This window comes from Pholcus phalangioides, unplaced genomic scaffold (genome assembly GCF_987345545.1).
Source record: "Pholcus phalangioides strain wild (caught in Gottingen) unplaced genomic scaffold, Ppha-v1.0 ptg000003l_1, whole genome shotgun sequence".
Classification (NCBI taxonomy): domain Eukaryota; kingdom Metazoa; phylum Arthropoda; class Arachnida; order Araneae; family Pholcidae; genus Pholcus; species Pholcus phalangioides.
This window is the reverse complement of record NW_028301596.1, coordinates 57,882,125-57,906,163: the sequence shown is the minus strand read 5'-3', so window position 1 is coordinate 57,906,163 and position 24,039 is coordinate 57,882,125. Positions and strand designations below refer to the sequence as shown.

General features: G+C 38.2%; 1 protein-coding gene across 2 annotated transcripts in view; it reads left to right on the top strand.

The window, feature by feature from the left end:
• The window catches only part of LOC149089011 (uncharacterized), a 478,375-nt gene that overhangs the window by 383,358 nt on the left and 70,978 nt on the right, over positions 1–24,039 (top strand). For both annotated transcript variants that reach the window (XM_089251364.1, XM_089251369.1), the window contains 2 exons: positions 20,901–21,119; positions 23,290–23,383. In XM_089251364.1, coding sequence (XP_089107490.1) covers positions 20,901–21,119; positions 23,290–23,383 — 313 coding nt within the window. The remainder of the gene's footprint in view (positions 1–20,900; positions 21,120–23,289; positions 23,384–24,039) is intronic.

Here is a 24,039-nt window from a genome sequence, read left to right as displayed (position 1 = left end):
GCTGTCATTTTCAGAGTCCCTCGTAATTAATAACTTCGTTATATCCCATACGACCCTCTTCCCTTAATTAGTACGCATTAATGTACTCTCTTTCATTCACATTAGTGCATTTCTTTCGTCATCGTCTTACTAATGATAGGTAAGAAATGTGTTAACTTTAATACGTTGTTCAAAATTGCTTTTTATTCTCCGGTGAAAGATGGCTCTTTATACGGGGTGGATGCTATCGACCACGCAATAATTACACACGTGATTCTTTGTGGTAAACTAATATGGGAAAGTGTTTTCCATTTTAAGGTCGGACGAATATCTCGAGAATTATAACGTGTTGAAGTTTCGTAACGGTCATTTACACTCCAAACACCCAACGAAACTAAATTTGTTCCCATGCAGCAGGTTGTCACTTCTTGAAAATGAACTGAAATATCCATCCCATTAGAAACCGGGTTTAGATTTTTTCTTTCACGCTCGGCGTTTTTTCTATTCGTGTATAGCGATGTTATAAACTTGTTATCGCGTGTTACCTTCGCCCACTATATTGGTAAATTCATCACCATATTTGTAAAGTGTTAGCCAAATGAGATCTATTTGAAAAATTGGATAAAGAAACCGACAAATAAGAAAATCACTAGTAATATATAAACTTGAATGTTTTAAATTGCTACGTTCATTGGTGGTTGGGGGTTGGCGGTTTGTGAGCCAAAGTATTTTTCACTCATCTTTCGAGTAAAAATGCGTTAAATTTTAAAGATTAAGATATTCGACATCGATCCGACTGTTGGTAACAGCTGCAGAATTTTCTCCAAGCAAGCCAATTTATTTTATGCTCATTCTGCAGTTCGGACGCGGATTGATTCTTTCTGACGCAGTTATACGCAAATACAGTACATCATTGATCCACTTATCCGTATAAAGAGATACAACGATGTTGAGACGAGAATTAATTCTTGGTCCTTAAAGAGATATTTATTTATATTTTACTGTTTTATCTCTTCTATTCTCTCTCTCTCTCTCTTTCTCTCTTCGCTGCAGATCATTTTATTGCTGAAACCACTTCGACTAAGTCAAGCAGAACTTTTGTTTGCCGAGTGTAAACATGGGCTGGAGGTCGCCAAGCGCCTAAATGATACGACCAACAACCGCGGTATCTTTTCTCACCGTTGCCAAGAAACTTCTTGACGTAGGGAAAAGGAATCCAAAAGAGTCTGTAATTAATCCTACCTTCCATTTCTTTTACCCTAGAGAAAATATAATCCTACTTTTACCTCTGCCTTTCTTTAACCAGGATGAAGCTTCTGTTGAATTTCGACTCTTTGGTGGCTTGTTGATTGCCGCTTTTTAATTCTTTGTGTGTTTTGCGCATTTAATTTTCGTCTCGCGAAACATATCCGTTAGGATTTCAAACATCGGTAGAGTATAATTTCTGTTCAAATATGCCTCTAAGCCGTTTGAATTTTCAATTTGCTGTTACTGCATCCACTTCTTTGTGCTCGTGCTTTTGAGCAGGACTGCAAATATTCAATGGTGTATAATGCGCCGGATTGTTTTAATTTGTTCATCTGATGTTCGGAAGAAACGATATTAATCAAGATCCACGACATTTGGCAAACCCAAATTAAGTTTTGACAATCGAGCCTGTCCTAAGAATTCCAATGATTATTGACTTTAAAATTTTGATAGATTTTTTTTCTTGTTGTTGTGTTGTTGATTGAAATTCTTATCACATAGACTTACAATGCCTTATTAACGGGGTAGGGACCTCTTGTGTTATTATAATGACAGCAGTAGCATCTAACTAGTGACAGCAACAAGGCTGGGGCTAATTTCTTAGGAGAATACGTTGATAGCCTTGCTCTACAAATGTTCTATGTCCTATGCTCTACGAAGAGTATTCAAAGCTACTAAAATCTGTACGCGTGTGCTACTTCTATCAAGATATACCTTAGAAAAAGCCTACTTTTAATTAATGTAAAAGAAATTGTTTTCTTGCTTTTTCACCTAACTCAGGCGCCTTCAACGTATGGCCCATGGGCAGCATGTGACCCTCAAAGATTTTACCTTGGCTTAGACCCCCCACCGAAAATCTTGTTGTCTGCCATGTACTCCCACTTTTAGTCGTGGACCCCCAGAAATGTTTATGTCTGTCATGGATCCCCATTTATACAGCAGAAACTGCAGCCATCTAAAAACGAGAATGTTCTCGAACAACGGAGAACATTTCATTCAGTGCTAGTGAATGCGATGCGATAGCAATGCAGTCTACTGAACTGCAAAAGTTTCATATCCCTGTCAAAAGTTGTCACCACAAGTACAATTTTTGTCAAATCATAAACAATATTACAAGGCAGTATACCATTTCACCAAACACCAACTCTCGTCATATCGCTGTATTAAAATTTAGGGCCATTAATGAGATGGGGTGGAAATGAAAGCACTGTCTATCGGTGGCCGCGTCAAGTTCGTTAGGGGAAATATCTTATCTATATCCCCATCGGGTTCGAACCCAGGACCGTCGCAACAACCTTCCCGGTGGTAGACGAGCATCTTACCACCAGGCTACTCGGGCGTTGCTTTTGTGCATTAATTTAATTAAAATTTTTCTTTCCAAGTTATTTATTTGAATTCTTTTTTTCAACTTAGCATTAACTTCTTTTACATAATTCTGTAGTTAGGTCGTGGACCCCAGGCCGGGGACCCGGGGGAGGGGGGGTCCAGACACTCCAACTGGGAACCACAGCCTTGGCCTGCCGACCATTTTCACTAAACAGCTGAAAACGTTGATTTAAACAAAAGATGATAATTCTTTAAAGCTAGTAGGTCACTTGGAAGTTATACTGTGGCATTTGAAAAATTGTAAGATCCTTTTTCAGATTTACCATTGAATTTGATATGCTACCAGGTCAGTCTTGACAAGTAGGAGACCCCAGAGCCCAAGCAGTTTATGGGGCTCCTGATTCAATATATTATTCTAAGAAGGAAGAAGTCGGCATTCAAAAAGACACATGATTAGAATTTACAGAAATTCTGAAAAACACTTTAATAAAAGAAATAATTTCAGAATTACGGAAAAAATAATTTCAGAATCAATCAAAGAAATATCAGAATTAAAAAACAGAAAAGAAATAATATTTTAATTTTTTTAATTAATCCAAATTCATAATTAATGAAAGAAATCATTTCAGAATCAAAGAAGAATGCGCTTATTATTTTCCGGTCAGTGTTTAACTCGGGTCCTCGTTTGCCCATCTGTGAAGTAGTATTCAATATCTTATAATACAATTTTTAACTACCACAGTATGAGTTGACGACTCGTTGGTTTTAATTTGGCCCGTAATGTGTCTGAAAGTTTGAAAACCCCTACGTAACAGAGGTGGCTTAAGCTACACCCTTTTATGAAATTTAGCTTACGCCCCCCAAGCGCAAAATGAGTTATTCTGAGGATTTATTATACTAATTTAAATACGAGTAACATCAGCATCAATATACAGGGTGAATAGGTAACAGGGCGTTTGACATTTTAACCGTTTATCCTAGAGTCATACTTCGAAAAAGTTTCCAAATAACGTGTAGCACTCAGTTTTGTCATTCGTGTTTCATGGGGTTGTGTAGTTATTAAAATAAGAATATTAACTTTTATACTCTCCCCATGTGATCAAAAACCCAAACAGAAAGTTTTCTTCCCCGTCTCTCCCAATGTCAACTAAAAAATTCCACGTTTCTAGGTGCAATATTCACTGAGGTATTCGAATTCGAAAAACGGAAGTAATTTGGGAAAAAACAGCTCTATATGCGGAAAAACCGTGTTTAACCGCATTTAACGCTCCTTTTCCCAAATTACCTCCATTTTTCGAATTCGAATACCTCAATGAATATTGCACCTAGAAACGTGGAATTGTTTTTTCTTGGGATCAGAAGAGAGAGGGCAACAACTTTCCGATTGGGTTTTTGGGCACGGGAGGGGGGCTGTATAAAAAGTTATTTTGTTATTTTAATAACTAAGCAACCCCTTCAAACACGAATGACATAGTTGAGTGGAAATGAAGTAGGCTCTAAGATAAACTATTTGCCAGTGAATTGCCATGCGCCCTTTTACGTATGCACCCGGTATAAAATTTTGATTTTGTGCCTCGCAAACAGGTGATGACTTACGATGCATTGAGGGTTCTTGTACTCAATTCTCACTCCCCATCCCCGTATCGAACGCAAAGCCATTGAAGCCATAACAGTAAGGGATAAAGTAAAGAAACTTATTCTAGAAAAGATCGCAGCAAGGAGATACGTTCAGTAGCTCTGCTCTGGCGTCATATTTTACATGTCTTGCATTTCACATGTCATCTTACAAAATCTTACATGTCTTAATAATTTGCTGTGCATCGAGAAAGAGCGTTGGCAGACTGGACATTGAAAGACTCCTCGAAAAAAGGAATTTGATACATGGTGAGGAGAGAGACAGAAAAGAATTATCCGTGGTTGCTAGTGCGCTGTTTTGGCCCAAAATTGTTTTTAGCAGCAAGTCATTTTGCTTTGGCTGCATGTAATCGAACAAAATGTGTTATGAAACTATATATTATTTGTTTTTATGCTGCACGCCGGTGTTTTATGCTCCAAAATATCGGTTAGCATGATTTTATGTTTATGTTTGTCTCTGGATTATTTTATTAAACATCAAAAAACATACTAACTGGTTGTTTTGACGTATAAAATTTACACCGGAAAATAATAATTTTACAATAATTTACTAGGGAAAATAATAATTTCCCTTGTGTAATAAAAGTATGCATTTCAAACCCCTGATTAATTTTCATCCCTTTTTTTACTTTCGAATTTTTTATACCCACCGGTGTCCGCAAAAAAGAGGTTTTACTGTACATAATAGCAGAGTATTAAAATACAAAATATAATCCAGAAATTTTCTGAAAATTTTCCTCCAAATTTTTTTTTCGCCGGTTCGCGAATTATTCTTCCATTTATGCCGCTTCACGAAAATGTTCACTTGATTTCATCGGTGATGCTGCAGTGAGAATAAGGTTGAAGAGAACACTGAACAAAACCGTACAAGTCCCAGGCTTTTAGTGCCAATAGGTAGTTTTATCCATTCCCTGGCATTTCTCTAATGCCTTCGGAAAATTTTTTTTAAGATGTCCCGGTTTTTATCAATGAATTTGAGTTACATCTCGGTTTTTATCGGAATTCGTACCGGTATCTCAGTCGCATGCTCTGGCCACCCTACCATAGGCCTGGGCTGCGTACCGTACCGTAACTCGGCTATGATTCTATAAGCGAGGTTAATTCTGAAATGGTGGCTTCTTTTCCGACACCAACAGCGCGGAAAATGATAATTAATAGTTTGACTAATTTTAGATTTGTAATTGGTGACCACATTACTTTTGAATTTTCTTTTTTTAATTTCGATTTTTAAAAAAATTATATCGCTTTCGATATTTTTATGAAAAAAAATCAATTTGTTTTTACATTTTTTTAAGCAAATTCAGTGATGATTTTTCGGGAATCTAAAGAATTAATTCGGGCATCTTTCATGTTAAGTTGCATGCCCGATCGGCATGTAAATTTTTGGTTATTTTTCCACACACACACACCGCCGACGTTCTTTTTTTTATTCACAACTGAAATTGTTTAAAAATTTGGAAGTTCTTGTTCCTCACAGTTTGGCAAATCTTACTCATTTTGCGAGCATTATTCAACGATTCGAAGCGTATAAGTATCCCCCCCCAAAGTAAATTAATACATGCCATCCTCTCATATCAGGTTGTAACACCACGAATCTCCATCACTTTAAGAAATTTCTCCCTTATTCGCAGTCCTAGTTTCTCTTTTGCGCCCCTAAGACAAGTCCTGTAACTTACTCAATTATGTGAAGGGCGTTAATAAATGTTATCGACTTCTGTCAGCTACTCGTATTTTAGTCTCCTCCCAACAAGTCGCAGGTGCGTTATGAATAGTTCCCATCTCTTGTCGAGCCTCCCGGATAATACGAGCGTTCATCGTGTGAACATTCTCCGGCATTTCAAGTGCGTTCATCACCTCCTCACGACGAATTTAGAGAGAGCGAGAGAACAGCAAAGTCTTTGGTGCTAGCGCACAAGACATACGGGTGGAAAATATGAAAAATCGAAATATCCTACTACGAAACTGTATATTCGACGTCTTCCGCGCCCCTTTTGTTTTCCACAGCCATAGCTGGAAAAGAAAAGAAAAATAAAGGGTAGACAGACAGAATTCATAAGAAAAAAGAAGTTGTTAAAACTGGATGATTTCCCACGAGCAATGATTTCTTGTAGAAGAAAAAGAACGGCACTCGCGAGAACAAAAACCAGCCAAAGACACACACACACAATGATGGATTCTCTTCTCCTCTCTCTAATTCAAGCAGAGGAAACAGAAACGTTCTCCTTTTCTGTGAAAACAGAGGATTTTGTTCCCCCTTTCTTTTCTTGAATTTGGATGATATCTATACAAGTTCCTTCTCAAAAATTCAAGTTTTTCCTATCCGTAATATCTTTGTTTGAGAGTGGAGCGAATGGCTTCAATGAATTTGGTTGAGTCTATTTGCAAGCACGAAGGATATTTTTGTGGCAATGGCCGCTTGGCAATACAGTAGACTCGCTAATCTGTGTGTGGCACATATCAAACAAGGTTGTGCCGGATTATCAAAATCACCGAATTACTGAAAGTTAATTGAAAATGTCCGTTTGAATCATAAAGTAGACGCCGCATGTTAGAATTATGGATAATGTCATTAATCAGACATTGTTGTGACTTTTGCAAAGTACGGAACGCACCAATATCATAACGGGGGAGAATCCGTTTAAAGTTTTTCATTACTTCGGTTTATGTTATCATTTATTTTTCCATCAAAAGTTTTTTACTCGGAAAAGTCACCAACGAAAAAATCAAATACAAGGAAAACACAATTGCATTATCCTTATATTTGATTTTTTTCGTTGGTGATTTTTCGGAGTATTATTAGTCCAAGTTTACCTACTGTTCCAAAAGTTATTTTGACGCTGAGATTGAACGAGACTTTTTTTTCCCGATAAATTACCAACCTGTAATACTATATAGGAGGTCAGAAAGTGTACCCCTTTCCTCGTCGACTATCGTTTCTATACTCGTTCACGATGCTTTCTTTGGGCAGTAGTAACAGCTTAGATCCATGCACACATGAAGTTTCTTTTGCAATGGTCCACCTATAGTAGAAACAGATGTAATGTAAAAAGTTTTTCTTTCAGTTCTTTGTCAGTTTATTTTCAGTTTCTCGACCGAAAGACATTCTCAAGGGATCTGTCGAACGCACCGTACATTAAAAAAAAGTACCGTATATCATAAAAAAGCATCAGACAGTTACATTCAAACTCTTCATAATGGCTGAATAATACTAATAAACGCACGATTTTAGTAAAAATATCCTATTTTAAAATACTATTTTCAGAAAAAGGGCAGATTGAAAATTTTTTCAATCAGTTCTGTAGGAAAGAAAAAACCGAGTTGTTCGGTTTTCATGTGTCCCGTTCGATTATGTTATATTTGCTTTTCGATTTCTTTCGGATGTAGTTATCAACTGGTAATTGTTATCAGATACCCGAACCCCGATGTAATCACATAAAGTGGCGTGCATTTTATAAACTTCTGTTCACAAACATGCAATGACATGTTTTCCTTTTCTATGCTCGAAGGAAAACACTGGATTATATCACACGTGGGCCGGATTACCGAGTCCAATGTATCTTTTTAAAATTCACACTTTACAATTTCTAACACACAGCGTCATCCGGCATTCTATGCACACAAATGGACGTACGCCATTTTGAATCATGTCGGTAGTGTGTCGGTAGTAAAATATATTACTCGCATAGTGAAAACAAGAAATGTGGCACTGTTAGGGGTTCATCGGCAGTTGCGTGAAGTGTGTGACCGTAATGCAAGGAATAGTGAAAAATTCATTAATAGGTGAAACTGTTTAAAAGAGACCGTTAAAACGTGTGAATCACGATGTCTAATAAATGGACGATATCATAAGCGATTGAAGATGGCCTTTCCGAACACGGTATTTTAAAAGGTTGATATCACTCGTAGCTCTTCAGGATATACATTCTTACAAATGAGGCGATTAATCTCTACTGGTGTCATATTTCTTGCGACCACGAAGCATATAATAGACCTTATCCCGCAGATGGCTGAAGGTCCACCCTTCCAAACATTTTCAGCCCCCATCGCAAAACGCATACACTTACAATGTGATTAAAAAGACGTCTTTTTGGGTGCAAAGTGTGCAGATGACAACACGAAGTCATAAAATTAAGTCCCTCATTCTTACGGGGATACTGATGGTCTCTGGATACCAAAAGACTCAGTACCCAAGCGACACGATACGTGTATTTCTATGGCAGCACTCAGCTAAGGATATTGGAGTATTGGCAACTAGAAATCCTCCGCAACCAGTTGACTGGCGACTTCGCAAACTTGTCTCCTCGCTACACCAGTATCAAGATTCTGAAATATTTTTACATTTGCAGTGCACCTTTTCACATATACTTATAGATGGCGCCCTCCGTCCTAGGCTAGACGCACACCGGGTATACATGACTATACTACACAGCTTCAGACATTGCGTCGTACAAATCAATGTGAACAGAAATGATGAAGCTTGTCTGAAGCTGAGCGCGCACCAGTTCGACACGACAAGATAAGACAGCTTTAGATAAACTTAGTCATTTTTGTTCCCTTTGATTTATGTGGCACAACGCTTCAATTTGTCTGACTAATTGGTGTGCATTACGCTATACAAATCAACGTGAAAAGCAATGACTGAGCTTGTCTAAAGCTGTCTTGTCTAGGTGTGTCTAACCGGTGTACGCCTAGCTTCACGCCTCTTACGTACGCCCCAATAGCTCATTAATACTTAATCGTTCGTCAAGATCTGTCCTCGTATCTTCATATACTCATAAATAACTAGCGATAATACCTGGCACTGTCCGAGTTTTCTCGGCTGACGAAAATGATTCGTTCCGGAATCACGTTCGTTAGCCGAAACGTCATTTCCCATAGGTTTCTATAGAAAAACCGTTTAATTCATTTCAGAAACAGCCGAAAATTTGAAGATAAGCTTTCTAAAACACAAAGAGACTCTATGGAAAAGACCTAAACTGGCTGAAGGCCGAAATGAACAGCTTCGAAATTGAATAAATCAGAGAATCTGCAGGAAGATGAGAGATGCTGAAGTCCTTTCTATTTTCCAGTATGTACACAACCAACACCAGATTTACTCTACTAAAGCTGTTGTTGTCACAACCCCAGTCGAGTCCATAGGTGATGTCCCCATCCATTGGTGATTTGGTTAACTCATTTCTGTGTCTAATGCATGCAGATAGAAGAAAAAAGCTCCTAGAATGTCCAGACTTTTCAGTTTGAGGCCAAGTCTTGTTCTGAAAGAACACGTAGTCTGAAAACATAGGCTCCTTTTTTTCCTAAGCATTCTACATTTTTGCTGAATCTTTCATATTACAGGAAACGATTCAAAAACTTTTACATAGAAAATCTGAAAAAAGATTTTTTTAATCATAAAACCTAAGAATGCACGCGTTTAAAAAATACATTGCCAGTAGTCCTTACATAGAAATTCGTGGGTTCTCAACAATATTCAAACACATTAATTTGTATCACAAATAATATTCTGGGAAACGCTGATCCCCATGTCTCAAATCCATGTGATACGAGAACATAAATGTGATCCACATCAACTGTCATTGTATTTACTCGAAGGCTAAGACTATTTTCCGTATTTATTGTAGCCCGATTTCGATGCGTGAGCAAATTCAATGCACACCCTTAGCAAAAAATATCTATATCCACGAATGCCATCGCTTGTATTCAAAATGCTGATTCTATACAACATCCATTCATGAGTGACAATTCCCATTGGGACAATGCACGGACGACGTATCAAAACTCGTGTCAAGGGCGATATAGTAATACTATCATCATTTAATGTTTGTTTTTTTTATTTCCAATATCAACATATATATCAGTTGCGTATCCCATTGGGACGATATCGTGGAACTTATCTCTGGGCTAGAAGACGCTACGTATCTGTAAATAGAGGACACCCCCCCCCCCCCCCACCCCGCAGACGGGAAAATCGTCGTGTAACGCCAAGAGCAAGATTAACATCCGGAATTTTTGCGAGAATCTAAAGACAAATTAAGCTATACCAAAGAATGTTGCCTGGAAGAGAAAAGACGAGACAGTTGGTAGAGCCCATCACCCCTCCATCGCATCACATTTCCATGTGAGTATGTGTTATCTCCTGCATCTCGGTATGCATAATGCATCGATTCATAATCTCCGTCTTATTTGACGAAGGCGTTTCTTGACATTATGTAAAATACTTCCATCTCGCTGTGAAACACACACACACACACACACAAAAAAGATTCAGTTGGAAAGAATTTACACACAACTACGAAATGAGCTGTGCTGCTGGTGAATGTGTACACATGCACCTTTGTAAATGCTCCCGCTGTACTCGCATAGGTATACACGTTTAATACATGAGCTTGTGCAGATGGATTCCGAAGAGAAAGCGACTCAAGCATTTCGCTCGCTCGCTCGAAAGAGTATCAGTCAGTGGAAAATGAACGCTTCGTAACACATTGGAATCGTCGGGAAGTGCTTCCTCTGCTAAAAATGGCAGTAAATAATTTTTTCGGATCCAAATATAGCATAATCTTCATCCACTCAATTTGTCACATTGCTAATAAGAAGTCAAACTTGCATATGAAATTTGCAACTCATATTTTATTATGTCCATTTCGAGTTTTTGAGTTGTGAAATAATGCAAGTCAAAAACAAGATTTTGACGTCATCAATCAGATCAAATTAATTGGGCCTTCCCCACATCCCCCGTGTCAAATATGGGGGGGGGGCCCTCCGAAATTTTCGCTATTTCTGAAATTATGTTTTGCATTAGTTCGCATATTTTCATCAATTTTAAAGCTACTTCTCTCATTGATTTTCGATTATTTTATAAAATTATGTATAATTATATATAAATAATTAACTATATATGTATAATTAATTATATATAAATTATAAATATAAAAAATGAATTGTTTTTCGTTCATGAATTATAGTAAATTAATTTATTCATTGATTTTTTGGAGAATATACTAAAATTCAAAATTCATGAAAGAACAAAAACTTCGATATATTTATTACTTTGACCGGTCAAAATGTTTCATTAGCTCTTAAGTTGACTTCAAATTTTCAATCATTTTTGTTTCGTTCGTTCATATTTTGTGTTTCCACAGTGTTTTGCCGATCGTGCTCGCGACGACCGATAGAACTTTCACACCAACCAAACTTTGTTTTTCTTCAAAACCGTACATGACCGGAGTTCCATAGAAATCCTCTTCTCCAACACCGTCAACCCAACGTAATTCCGTCTACGGAAATAGTTTTGGGGTGAAAGGAGGACGCGGTAGCTTAAGTCGATAAGATACTCGCCTAAACTGCCAAAGGATGTTTAGAGGTGTCGCGAGTTCAATACCCGGTTCGTCCTTGTTAGAAACATTCTTGACACAGGGGTACAACAGAGACGGCGAGATGACCGCAGAAAAAGATTGTTACCACAGGGAGCCCCACATCGAGGGGTTAGAGCACCAATCTCTCGATGATTATAAAATAAATCTGCGTTTGTCCCGGTCTAATTAGCCCTCGTGTGCAGAAAATTACCCGTGGCGACAAAAGTGATCAAATGAGTGAAAGGAAAGCTTACGTGATTTCCGTTTCACTTTCTGTCATTACGGGAAAGGAAAAGAGTTACGTCATTTGCGTTTAATTTTTCCTGACGTGCATTTGAAATTTCGCACCCCCCCCCCAAACAAGTTTCCCTCCAATAATTCTTTAAGAAAGACAAAAAGTGAAGAGAATTCCTTTCCCATTAGACGCTTTTCCCATTTTTTACATATACGTGACTGACCTCCGCATCAATTGTCCAAATGAGTTTTGTTTTCAAACCCTTCACGATCAGGTTCTGTCACTTTTGCGGTATTAGCTCGGTTTCTCGGAAGGCATTGTCGTGCCGAAGTGAAAATATCCAAATGGGTGAACATCTGTGACAGCGATCTTCAACCTGTTACACATTGCAGACCAAAGAAATATTTCATCAAGTCCGAAGGCCAACAAGTCTTACTGTGCTATCTAGATTCAAACGGTGGCGTATTAACTGATGAGCTCATCGGACTCCAGGCTCCAAGTCAAGCAGGTGGCCCCATATTATTGGAGATTTTTGTCTATTCTGCGATTATTTTGTAATGAAATGTGAATTTTTATTACTTCTGAAATTGTTTTTTCATTGAAACCTGGTTTTTCCTTAATAATGAAGTTGTTTCTTCAAATATGAATTCCGATAAATTCTTTAATTATTCTCATTTGAATCTTCATTAATTACGGAAGTATTTCAATAATTCTGAAAATATTTTTCAACAAACGTGAATTTTCATGAATTGCGAAATAATTTGTTCTATCAATTATGAAACCATTTCTCTCATCAATAATAAAATTATTTCTCTTTTTAATTATAACATTATTTCTTTCAATATTTATCCAATTTTTTCTCATTATTTCCACAGCTATTTCTCGTTTATTCTGAAATTTCTGGTCTCGGCTCTGAAATGTTTTTCTACAAGTATTTTTGAAATCACCTCTTTTCCAATCACAAAACAAGCAAAACCCACGGTATTAACACTTCAAGCAGTTTTTAAAATTTACCTGATCCGCATTATAGCTGCCATAATGGAAATCACTAAACCTTCTAAGGATTGCCATCTATTTTCAAGAACAATATTTTTTTTCCGATTGAGCTAGCTGATAAATGCCACCCACAAACACAAAATAATAATAATAATAATAACAACGAAGGGAAAAAAACTTACCGTTTTCAGTGATTTAAGTTGTACGCATAATCGTATATACAACCTCGAGGGCAAAGTAAAACCATGCTTTCTCTCCCCTTTTTCTATTATCAGACTTTGAAAAAAAAACTGACCCGCTCACTGGCAGTTGATTGACCGGATGGTCATCGCTATCAGGCAAAGCTCTCTCTGTACAGAGCTAGCTGAGCTTGTGATTACCGAAATGAAAGGATTTTTAAGAACACGAGATATTTCGGGATTGCCGCTGTAAGGGTCAACTTCACTCACGCTCAATTTTCGCTTCTTCCAACCAATTAAAGCCTCTTTGAGGTCTGTTGAAATTGATCACAAAATAGTACAGGTATATTCTTGCTTTCCTTCGTTAAGAATAGTCGATGAATAAATTGGTAGCTTTTCCGCTTCTGTTCAGGGTAAAATTAATGATCAATTCAACTGGTTTTTCCTCTTTTTTTTCTTCTTTGCGAAACCGATGAATCATGTTAACCTCGCAAATTAACAGTAATCACGGAAAACGATAATTATTCGCCCTCGAGCGCATAAACAGCATTAGCAAGTAGTGAAAAAATAAAAAAACACCAAAGATCTTGCGTATCAATTAGTAAGGCTGTTGCTTGAATTAAGAACTGATTGATCGGACCCTAGAGAGTAGATCCTTCCCAATTTTTTCTCATACCCTTAACAAAGTTAGTTGAGTTGGTCTTTAAATTTAAAAATGTATAAGAACAATTTTGGCATAATCCATCGGGTGATATAGCACAAGAGGTGGAGGGAAAGATTATGAGATGATTGATTAATCTTAGTGGCATGAGTAATTGTGTTAGTACCGATGGTGCGGTTCACGTGCTGCCATTTTACTTTTCCTGCTTCCTGTTCTTAATTATTTAGTTAGGCCTTCATTAGGATAGTGGTGGAGTTGGCATGTTCCTTGTTCTTTTTGTTAATTGGCTGCGTCGCTACTCGCCAATTAGTTCGACGAAGATGAATAAGATATCAGAGAGGAGAAAGGGTTAACTGAATTAAGGGGTTTAGGATCTGCACACATTCATTTTGTGGATTATCCATTTGATTGGTTCTTCGAGGGTCTTCTCCTCCCCCCTCACTACCTGAAATTGTTTAATTGGGGAGAATTTCCCGAGAGTGGCAATAAGGCAATTAATGTTGTTGAAATGGATCTGGCGTCTAGTTTTTGACTCTGACGCTTCATTGAAGTTCAGAAAAAAAATATATGTAACTTCTCTTTTTCAGTGAATTTCGAGAGTTGCGTAGAGAGAGAGCTTTGTAATGCAATAAGAGCTCAATCGAATCAAAAAGTGACGATGACTCCAAATAAATTACGCAACATGTTCTTCCAAACACATTACTTTTCGCAATGCAGTGTTTACGAGCGATGTTGATGCTACGTGCCATCGGCAAGATTAATGCATGTTTGGAGAGCAGACTCGTGCGAGAAGAAACATAAAACGAGTTGACTTTCCGAGAGAGAGAGAGACATGGATCAGTACATCCATAACTAGAAGCATCCCTTAAATATACGTAGATTCGATGGTATACATTAAAATTTCCACAATCGAAAATAATCGCAAAGAAAAGTGAAAATATTATTAATTTGTGACAGAAGACGGCACTATGGGAAACCAAGCAATGTAAAATGCCGCAGTTTCTCTGTTTCGCTGTTTGACATGTAATGCTGTCATGAGATTAATCCCCCCCCCCTAAAGTATCTCACTTCAAATATATAAATCGGAAGATAGCATGCTCTTAAATTCTTTCTCACGCTTGAAAGTCCCAAAACGCAGTCATTGTTTGTACCAGACCCAACTTGCTGCGACACGTCAACAGAATCGCCACCGATGTTCAAAAAATTCTCACTGCAATGGGCAATTGCATTTTACAATTGGAGGTTTTTCTCGAATGACATCGTGAAGTTTTCAAAAATGATTTCCTTTCGTTGGTATGTAAAATTACGAAAAAAAATTTACGCGCGTTCATCTCGCCCAGAAACACATAAAAACAAAGAAATTAGCGGCGAAGTGCAGTTATTAAAACCGCAAAAAAGTATTAAAAAATGACAACAGTTAGCTACTCATCGCCTCTCGCGCTCTTCATGGTGATTTATCTACACAAAAAATTTCTTTTCCCTCTCTTTACACGCTCCAGCTCTCCTTTTGATTTTCCATTTTTTTTCTCCCTCTCTTCTCTGTGCTGTGCCAGATCATGTGCTGTTTCAATGGCTTCGCTCTAGGGTTGTGGGATTTTTGAATTCATGCTTTATTTCTATTGGCGTTCAAAATATTAATTAATATTTACAATTTTTTTTGAATGACCCATAAAAATTCCGCCGGATTTTTTTTACATATGTCTCATCTGCATATTTAAATTAGTAAGATCAGTGAAAATTGTTTATAAACTTTTTGAAGACGTCCCCTTGGAACCCCTTTCCTTGATAGTTTCAAAAAAAGCAAATAATCTCTACATTCGTCAGTATTCTGAATGGCTTTTGTCTATCAAGCCATAATTCAACATCAAGTTATTAATCTTACGCTTGTGTCTTCTATCTTTTTCCTTAATGATGTCAAACAGTCAAAAAAAAAGAGGTGCGGTCATTTACGCGCATAATGTACAACGTAGCATCGTGTTGTTATTTTGTGTCCATCAACCAATTAATCACATCACGTTTTGTGACTGCTCAGCTGAATTTGTCACCAGCAGGTGTTGCAGAAAAACAAAATCCAAAATAGGAATCATTCGTCAAATAAACGAACCACAGTTTTCATGTCTTTTTATTTTTTTGATACTGTGTTCAGTGGCGTAGCTACAACTGTACCAATGATATCTGGGCTCTGTGTCTCTCTTCCCTGTGTATAGATGATGCAGCGGTGGGCGCCACGAAAACAAGAACATCTCGTAGCCATTTGTCTTCGTCAAGAAACTGCTCTGGACTTTAAATTAATAGTTTTTCTTTCCTCTTTCTTTTCTTTTCCCCTTTTTTCCACTGGTTGTCTTTCTTTCTGTTTAAAAAAGTCCTTTATTTCCTGGGGAAGACTGAATTCTTTTACTTACGTTTTTCTTTGTCGAGTCGAAAAATGTACATGTACGTAATACGCATTGAGACAATATCAACGAACACAATCAGAAGCGTATTTACAGGGGGCGCGTAGCGAGCTTTAGCGCAAGGCGACAAGTTTGAGGAATGATTGAGCAAGAAAATCAGAATTAGGAGAGAAAGGCGGCAAAACCACATAAATATACGCCTTTCTAAACACAATGAGATACTCTCACTGTTAGCAATAAGGCACTCACAATAGGAAAATATACCTATTAAAAGCTTGCATCTGCTAGTTTTTAAATTCCATTTCGAAAGATAGATGGCAGTATTGTACATACCAAACAACAGCGTGTCAAATAAATTCGTAAAAATTTGAAAATTCATGAAAATTGAAGAATTTGGTACACTTGAATGGGGGTGTGCGAAAAGGTATTCTCACGAAAGAGGTGCAGAAAAAAAAATTAAGTGCAATTTTTGTCGATGGAGGGCACTGCACAAAACAAATAACTAGGAATACGCAAATCAGAATCTTATAAAATATTGTGTGTACGATTAACAGCTCAGTAATGAATATCCTGATACTGGCACTAACATAAGGTTTTCATTACGACGTTGACATTGGTGGATAAAGCGCTACTGGAGCAGTTATTTCACCTCAGCCACGAATCAATGAGCTTTAAGAACGTTTCGGACACAGAAGAGATTGAAGAAAGGTTCGAGTCAAATCACTCTTGTTTGACTTTCGTTTAGCGTCCTCTATCGGCGAAAATTTGCACTAAATTACTTTTTTCTGTACCAAAGACAAAAAATCCGAGACTTTTTCGCAAACCGCATTAAAAACACCAACTCCTTCAATTTTTGAGAACTTTCAAACTATCTACGAATTTATGGGACACCCTGTTTAGTAGAGTTGATATGTTCAGATAAAAAATGAGAAGGATTTTCCACTCCAACTCCAGCACAGAAATAAGGGTGGATATTGCAAATAAAGTGGTGTAACCAGGACTGCTTTTGGTTTGTTAAGTGAGATAGGAATGCTAATAGAGAATCTTCTGAGGAGATGCCCATAAAATTGTCTTCGGCATATCGGTATAAATGTTACGGTAAATGTGATAAATCGGTCATTTCACATAACAACCAGTTATTATGCATATTTACCAATCGTCTTGGTAAGTTTGACAAGACGGAGGAGGTTATGCTTTTACCGGAGGTTATGCATAATACCCAAGCGTCGTTGGCAAATTTGATAAATAACGTGAAACTTACCGCCTTTCTCTGTGATTATGCATAATACTCAAGTATAATTGATGAATTTGATAAATATGAAAAAATTCCAAATAATTCTAGTATGTGTGATGAACATAGTCAGACCTCGATATAATAACAATAAATTTTACGATCGTATCCCGATATAATGATATAATACATGTGCATGAATTAACATGTATAGGATATCATGTAGTACGATTTGTGTTTACCAATGACGCGACGCTTAGGTATTACGCACAATCACCGGTAAAAGTGATAAATTTAGAAAAATTTCTTAAACTTACCAAAATGCTTTGTAAGTATGCATAATAATCGGTTATTATGTATAATAACCGCATTTATCACATTTACCGTAACATAAACATCAGCTGAATTTGTAAAGCTACGCTTTCGTCCTAGAAAAGGTGGACGAACGAATCTCTTTTCCCTCGCCTTCGTACCACGTTATCCGACTCACACTCGTGCGTGGTATCGATTCCCGTCTGGTACGAGAGAGAGTCTGACATTGACGAATTCAGCGACTAAGAATCTATTTTTTCCCCCTTAGAGGCTGTGCTGTTAATGGTGCGAGAAATGTTTTCCCTCGCAAATAGTGGAGAAAATGAAGGTACAGGAAACCGTTTCTCTCGGAATGTTAACTTCCCCTCGTTCACTTTTGGATGTGCTGATTAGCTTTAATTGAAAAGTGTCGAATCGATCGAGTTTCGACGCCGCGATTTTCCTCGAGCTTCACCAAGTATAGGATCGAGGGTAAGGAGAAAACATGAGGCTCCTCCAATCATTTTAATCAAGTGTTTATTCGATAATGGACTCCCAATCAGGTAAAGAAATAACAAAGACAGTGGATTAAGTAATAGCCCGAAATTTGACATTCGTGGCCCCTCTGGTTGATCTTGAGACATTTGTGTCTCAAGCATGACAATTAGGCATGACCAATTAGGCATGACAAATTGTATTTGATTCGCGTCGCAATATTATTACTAAAGATGAACTCGACTTGTTTCAGCGGCTTCCACAACATGATCGCGACCTCTATACGCTACTTCAACATTCATAGGTGACTTTCCCGAGCGGCTTCCAGAATATGAACGCAACTTTCCTAAGCTAAGCTGCTTTCAAAAAATGAACCTGACTCTTCTGAGCTGATTGCAGAAAATGCACGCGACTTTTTCCAGATACTTCTAAAAGATGACCGCGACTTTCTTAAGATACTTCAAAAAGCACACGTGACTTCCCCGAGCTGCTTCCTGAATATGAACGCAACTTTCCTAAGCTGTTTCCAAAAGGTTTATGGGACTTCTTCGAGCTGCTTCCCGAAGATGAACGTGACTTCCATGAGCTCTCAAAATTCCCATGTGCCTCCCCTTAACATCTAAACCAGTGTTTCCCAAAATGGGCAATAAGTGTGGAAAACTATGATCCTTGCGCATGAATCCCAATGCCGTATTTCTATCAAATACATCAGATATACTGTACTTTTATTCAATACTCAGTCTTGACACTTTTGAGGGATCTCACGGCTCCCTACGGTGCTGTGGTGCACTATTTGGGTATGGCAATCAAATGGTTTTGCGCACGAAGTTAGAACCAATATCCTAGCAATGGGTAACACTGATGACTCGACGCTAAATTGGTTTCTGTGCTTTGCCAAATAGTGCCCAAGATGCTCGGTGGGAAATCCTGGGTAGTACTGATTAATTTGGCACTGGTTCTGAATCAGTGATGCCATCATTTTTGGCATTTACTCGAAAAATTACGTGTCATAAAAAGCTACGGTTCTTCGTGTATTTTTCTTAGTTATAAATGTGTGTTAAATTTTGCTTTTTCCGTTTTCTTTGAAATTTTTTCTTCACTGGATGGCGACAAAAAAAATATTTTATATATCGTATTTTTGATGAACATTATGTAGTTGTTTAGTCATTGCTGTGAAGATCGAACCGAGGACCGTAAAGGAGGTGATAAAACTCTAATTGAATAAGATTGAATTAATGATTCGAATTAATCAAGACATGCTATTCGCCTTTCTGTTTTGACATTAATTCTATTCCGTGTCATTTACCACCACCAATTCTCGACATGAATTGCAGACGAAGCGGAATGATTCGAAAGCAGATTCAGCGTGATTTCGGAAAACGCGCATTACCACGTCATTAAAAACTATTAGCGATTCGGATCACGCTAAAATTTGTCATTCCAGGTTTTGGGAGCGAAATACTTTGGAACTTAACCAGTGTCCGGGACCCCCCCCCCCCGAGTCGTGGATTCTGAAACATCCCGACTACGTCAAGTAAAAGGAGACAGAAATAGAGAATATTCTTGTCGTTTATTAAAATAACGTCGGTGTCAACTAATTACTTTCACTCGAGGAAAGACTAGGGAGATAAATGGCATCCCGATGACATGGATCCCCAAAGTACTTAAATAAGTTATGTGACCTTTCACCGGAGGGAACAACCAACATAAATAGTTACATGTCCCTTTCCCTAAATTCTTTTAGGAGTTCAGAACTTTTCACGAGAGTTTTAGTTCTCGAAGAAAGCCGATGAGCAAACATCCATCGATGAATCTTCTTGACATCATCGCCAATGTAGCGAGCCATCGTTCGTTAACTTGAAAATATTAGTTTCATTTTTACAATGCTTCTAAAAATTTTAATGTACTATACTTGAAGTTTCCTATAATTGCGTTAACGCCGTAGGTTTCCAAATATTTCAGCTGTAGGCCTCCGAGTATCTAAATTTGCTCGTGGCTCTTCATCCGCTATTTCTATCAAACTAGTGGTTCTAAATAAATTTTAACTAGGTATTATTGAAAATGAATTGATCTGGACTCCCTCAAAAAACCTCGGCACCTCGTGACTTTGCGATTTCGTTATTGACGTTTCAAAGTTATGCAGTCGCAAGGTAAGCATAGCCATGGCATTTATTGTCCCTTCGAATATAGCAAGTCATCCTTCACCAACTAAGGAATTCATTTTATAATTACGTACCATTGTTTTTTATTTTAGCGGCTTTCCAAAGATGCACGTGACTTCCCTAAGTTGATACCAGAAGTGCGCGCAACTTTCCTGAAACGCTTAAAAAATATGAACGCGACTTTCTTCAGCTGATTGTAAAAGATGATCGAGACTTCCCTGAGCGGCTGCAAAAACATGCATGTGACCTCCCAGAGCGTGACCGAGGGGTCCCGGTCACGTATCAAAAGTGCACGTGACTTTTCGGTATGCTTCTGAAAATATGAAAGCGACTTTCTCCAGCTGCTTCCAAATGTGAAGCAGCTGGAAGCAGCTGCTTCACATATATATATATATTCACATATTTCCCAATATCAACGAGCTGCTTCCAAAAAGTGAACGTGCCTTCCCTGTGAGCTGCTTTAAAAACATGCATGCGACTTCCTTGAACTTTTAAAATTCTCACGTGCCTTTCCCTGGGCTTTCAAATTTCGGACGTGCATTCCTATGGCCTATCTCTATCAAGTTAGTGCTTCAGAAAAAACAGTCCAAGTCGTATCTAAAAACTCGAAAGTTCTCTCGGGTCCCAAACAAAATTTCGGCTGAGACTGAGATACAGCTTAACATTGATGCTGTAGACGGCCAAAGTTACAATGGTCATATGTTTGTATGTTTTCAGGTAAAAGTGATGCTGAGGATAGCATCTCCACCGTCTTCCTGCGACTCTCCGACGTTCTTGACTGTCGATGGAAGAAAGAAACAAGTCACAGTATACGACCCATTGTCGTCCACGACGTCGGTGACCAGCAGTTCGTCTCCGGGTGAACGCCGTGCGGCTGGCATTTCGGCACCTAAAATGTTCGCCTTTGACGCCATCTTTTCACCGGACGACACGCAGGTATGATATCGCATCTTTCTCATTAGCATGTCAATTATGAATAAAAGGGACGGTCAAGCCAATAGACATCTTTTTAGGCGTAAATATTTGGTTAATATGTATATAAATATTGACTAAAATAATATTGGAAGTATTGTTTTTATTAAATTGATATACAGTGTGTTCCGTGATTTTATAGCATAACCTCTACGGAACAATAATCCTTGCATGGCAAGTATCCAAAAAACAACTCTATGACCTATATTTTTCGAATTTGACTAAACCAACTAAATTCATGACTTCCCGTCCGGTGTATGGTATCAGGTGATACCTCGGCTAACGAAAATGATTCGTTCCGGAATCACGTTCTTCAGCAGAAACACGAATTCCCCCAGGTTTCTATGCAAAATCATTTAACTCGTGCAGTTGCTGCGTAAAATTTAAAGATAAGTTTTTAAAACTCTAAGGAGCACTATAAAAAAATGAAACTTAACGAAGGCTAAAATTAACAGCTTCAAAATCGGATAAATAATTTACAGCTGTGTTTTTCAACCTCTTTTCCGCTGACCGTGAGTACTTTGTAAGGGAGGGGGGGGGGTCCGCGGTATCATTTTCCTTTTTTCTACCATTGCAATGAAAGGCACATTTCATTTTTTGCTGTGAAATTGTAATTTATTCAATTTTTCACGATATGCAAATTATAAAAAACAATACATTTTCGATTTTATGGGAATCGAATTGACTTTCTGACACTACAGAGGGTCCGCGGTACAGTGACCTTCAATATAGAGCGTCCGTGATATCAGAAATTTTTGGAAACACTGATTTACCGGAAGATAAGATACTGAAGATCTTTTTAATTTACACTATGTGTACAATACAAGCAACACCAGCTCTAATCTACACAAGCTTTTGTTGACACACCCCAGTCGAATTCGTTGGTGTCCCCCATCTATTTGCGTGTTTGGGTTGGCTTATTTCTGTGTCTCGTGCACGCAGATAAAAAGATAACTTCCTAGAATGTCCAGACTGCTCAGAAGAGTCTTGCACTGAAAAAACGCGTGCTTCGAAAACATGGGCTCCTTTTTTTTTAATGCATTTTCTATTAGCTGAATGTTTCATTTTACATGAGATTATCCAAAAACTTTCAGAAAGAGAAGTGGAGGTAAATCTTGGAAAATATTGAGGTAGAAAGGAGTTAATCGGGCTCGAGTGACAGTGGTAAGATGCCCGTCTTCCACTATGAAAATTACCATCAAGGTCCATGGGTTCGAATCCGGGCATAGAACGTTAGAAGCGAGCTCTTTACCTACCGGGCCTGGGGCGACCACCGATGGATAGAGCCTTCATTTTCCATCCAACTCCTCTGGTTGGAAAATGCCGTATGGCGACATATGACCGGAGTTGGTGTGCGGTAAAGTAGTGATCCTGGCAGGAAACCCCCGGTCCTTTCCGGCATGGCACAACCCACACGAGTAAAGGGCTAATATCCCGGAACGGACAGAGCCCGGGCCTTATCTGGTCTGACAGTAATTCTGATGACAATGGGAGCTAAAATTCAGCTCACGGCACGGCTGTTTTATGTTAGCGCATGCATCTATGCCAACGAAAATATTCGTTAGCCGAGGTATCACTATACTACCAATCGGTACGGTGCACCTACATTGACTGTTTTGTGTTTCCAACCCACTTATAGACTCACAGAAACCAATCACCGGTGATGGTTGTATGGTTCTGCTCCTTGTTCTCCCAATTATTTCTTATTTTCTTGAACGTCCAAAAAAATGAGGCTTGAAGAAGTCCTACAAGCAGTCAGGACTCGGCAGAAAAAAATAACGAGTGTACTACACACAGTATAAAGGGGAGGTCTAAGAAATGGCTAGTTAAGGAAATCGATGGGCTTTGCCGAACGAACACCGTGATGAGATTGATGTTGCGAGAGCATAAGGATCAGTTTATCTCATCGTCTGATCCCAAGCATCGATTTCTAATAACTGGACAAACCGCAGCCCAAAGAATATCTTCTCTTTTCAGAGATAAAAAAGAGATAAACCACACAAAAGAAAGAGACTGAAATAGAAACAAAAAAATGTCGACTCGGTTTTGTGTTTGTTGTTTAGGTGCCGCCTTAGGTTGTTTTTTATTATTTTGTATTTGTTTGTTGAAGGAGACCGGACGTTTCTATTTACAGGCGGAAGTGTGTTCGAGTTCGCTGCCGGAAGTCATCCAGGCTGTTGTAGGCGGAACAGACGGTTGCCTTTTTGTGTATGGTCACGCCAAATTAGGTAAGACATCGACCAACTCTCTTCTCTTTCTTACTTTACTCGTTTCTTTTTTGGGAGAATCCGCTTTGATTTTCTCCTATTCCAAGAGAAAAAGGCACAAAACACGAAAATACTCTCTTCTCATATTAGGAAAAAAAAAACAATATCGTCGAATGAAACAAGACAACAGTGCCAATACAACAGAAATAGAAATTAGATTCATCGAAAGAGTCCTTAAGTTTCGAGTGTTTCTTTGATTTCAGGAGCATTTCTGCGTTGTTTTTATTCAACAACCTTTTTTGGTGAATCCAATTTACTGATAATTTTAGTACACAAAGGAGCCAGAGAAAGAGATCTTAGGGATCGGTTCCAAATGCTGCGTGACTTAACTTACTGTCCCACACATTTAGTTTCTCTCGTCCCCCGGAGCCTCCTTTGTGAGTGTGCGGCAGGTGCGTTAGAACCGGGCCACGCGCTCTGTGAGGCCGCAATCACGGTAAATATTATTGGGGGAATTTCACAAGTTTTTAAATTACTTCTTGATTTAATTCTGAATTTTCATCAATAGGGGAATTTTTAATTTCATTAATGCTTAATTTCCATCGATTCTGGGATTGTTTTTTTCATTAATTCCGAGTTTTCATAACTTTTTTCCCGTTAATTCTGAATTTTCATCA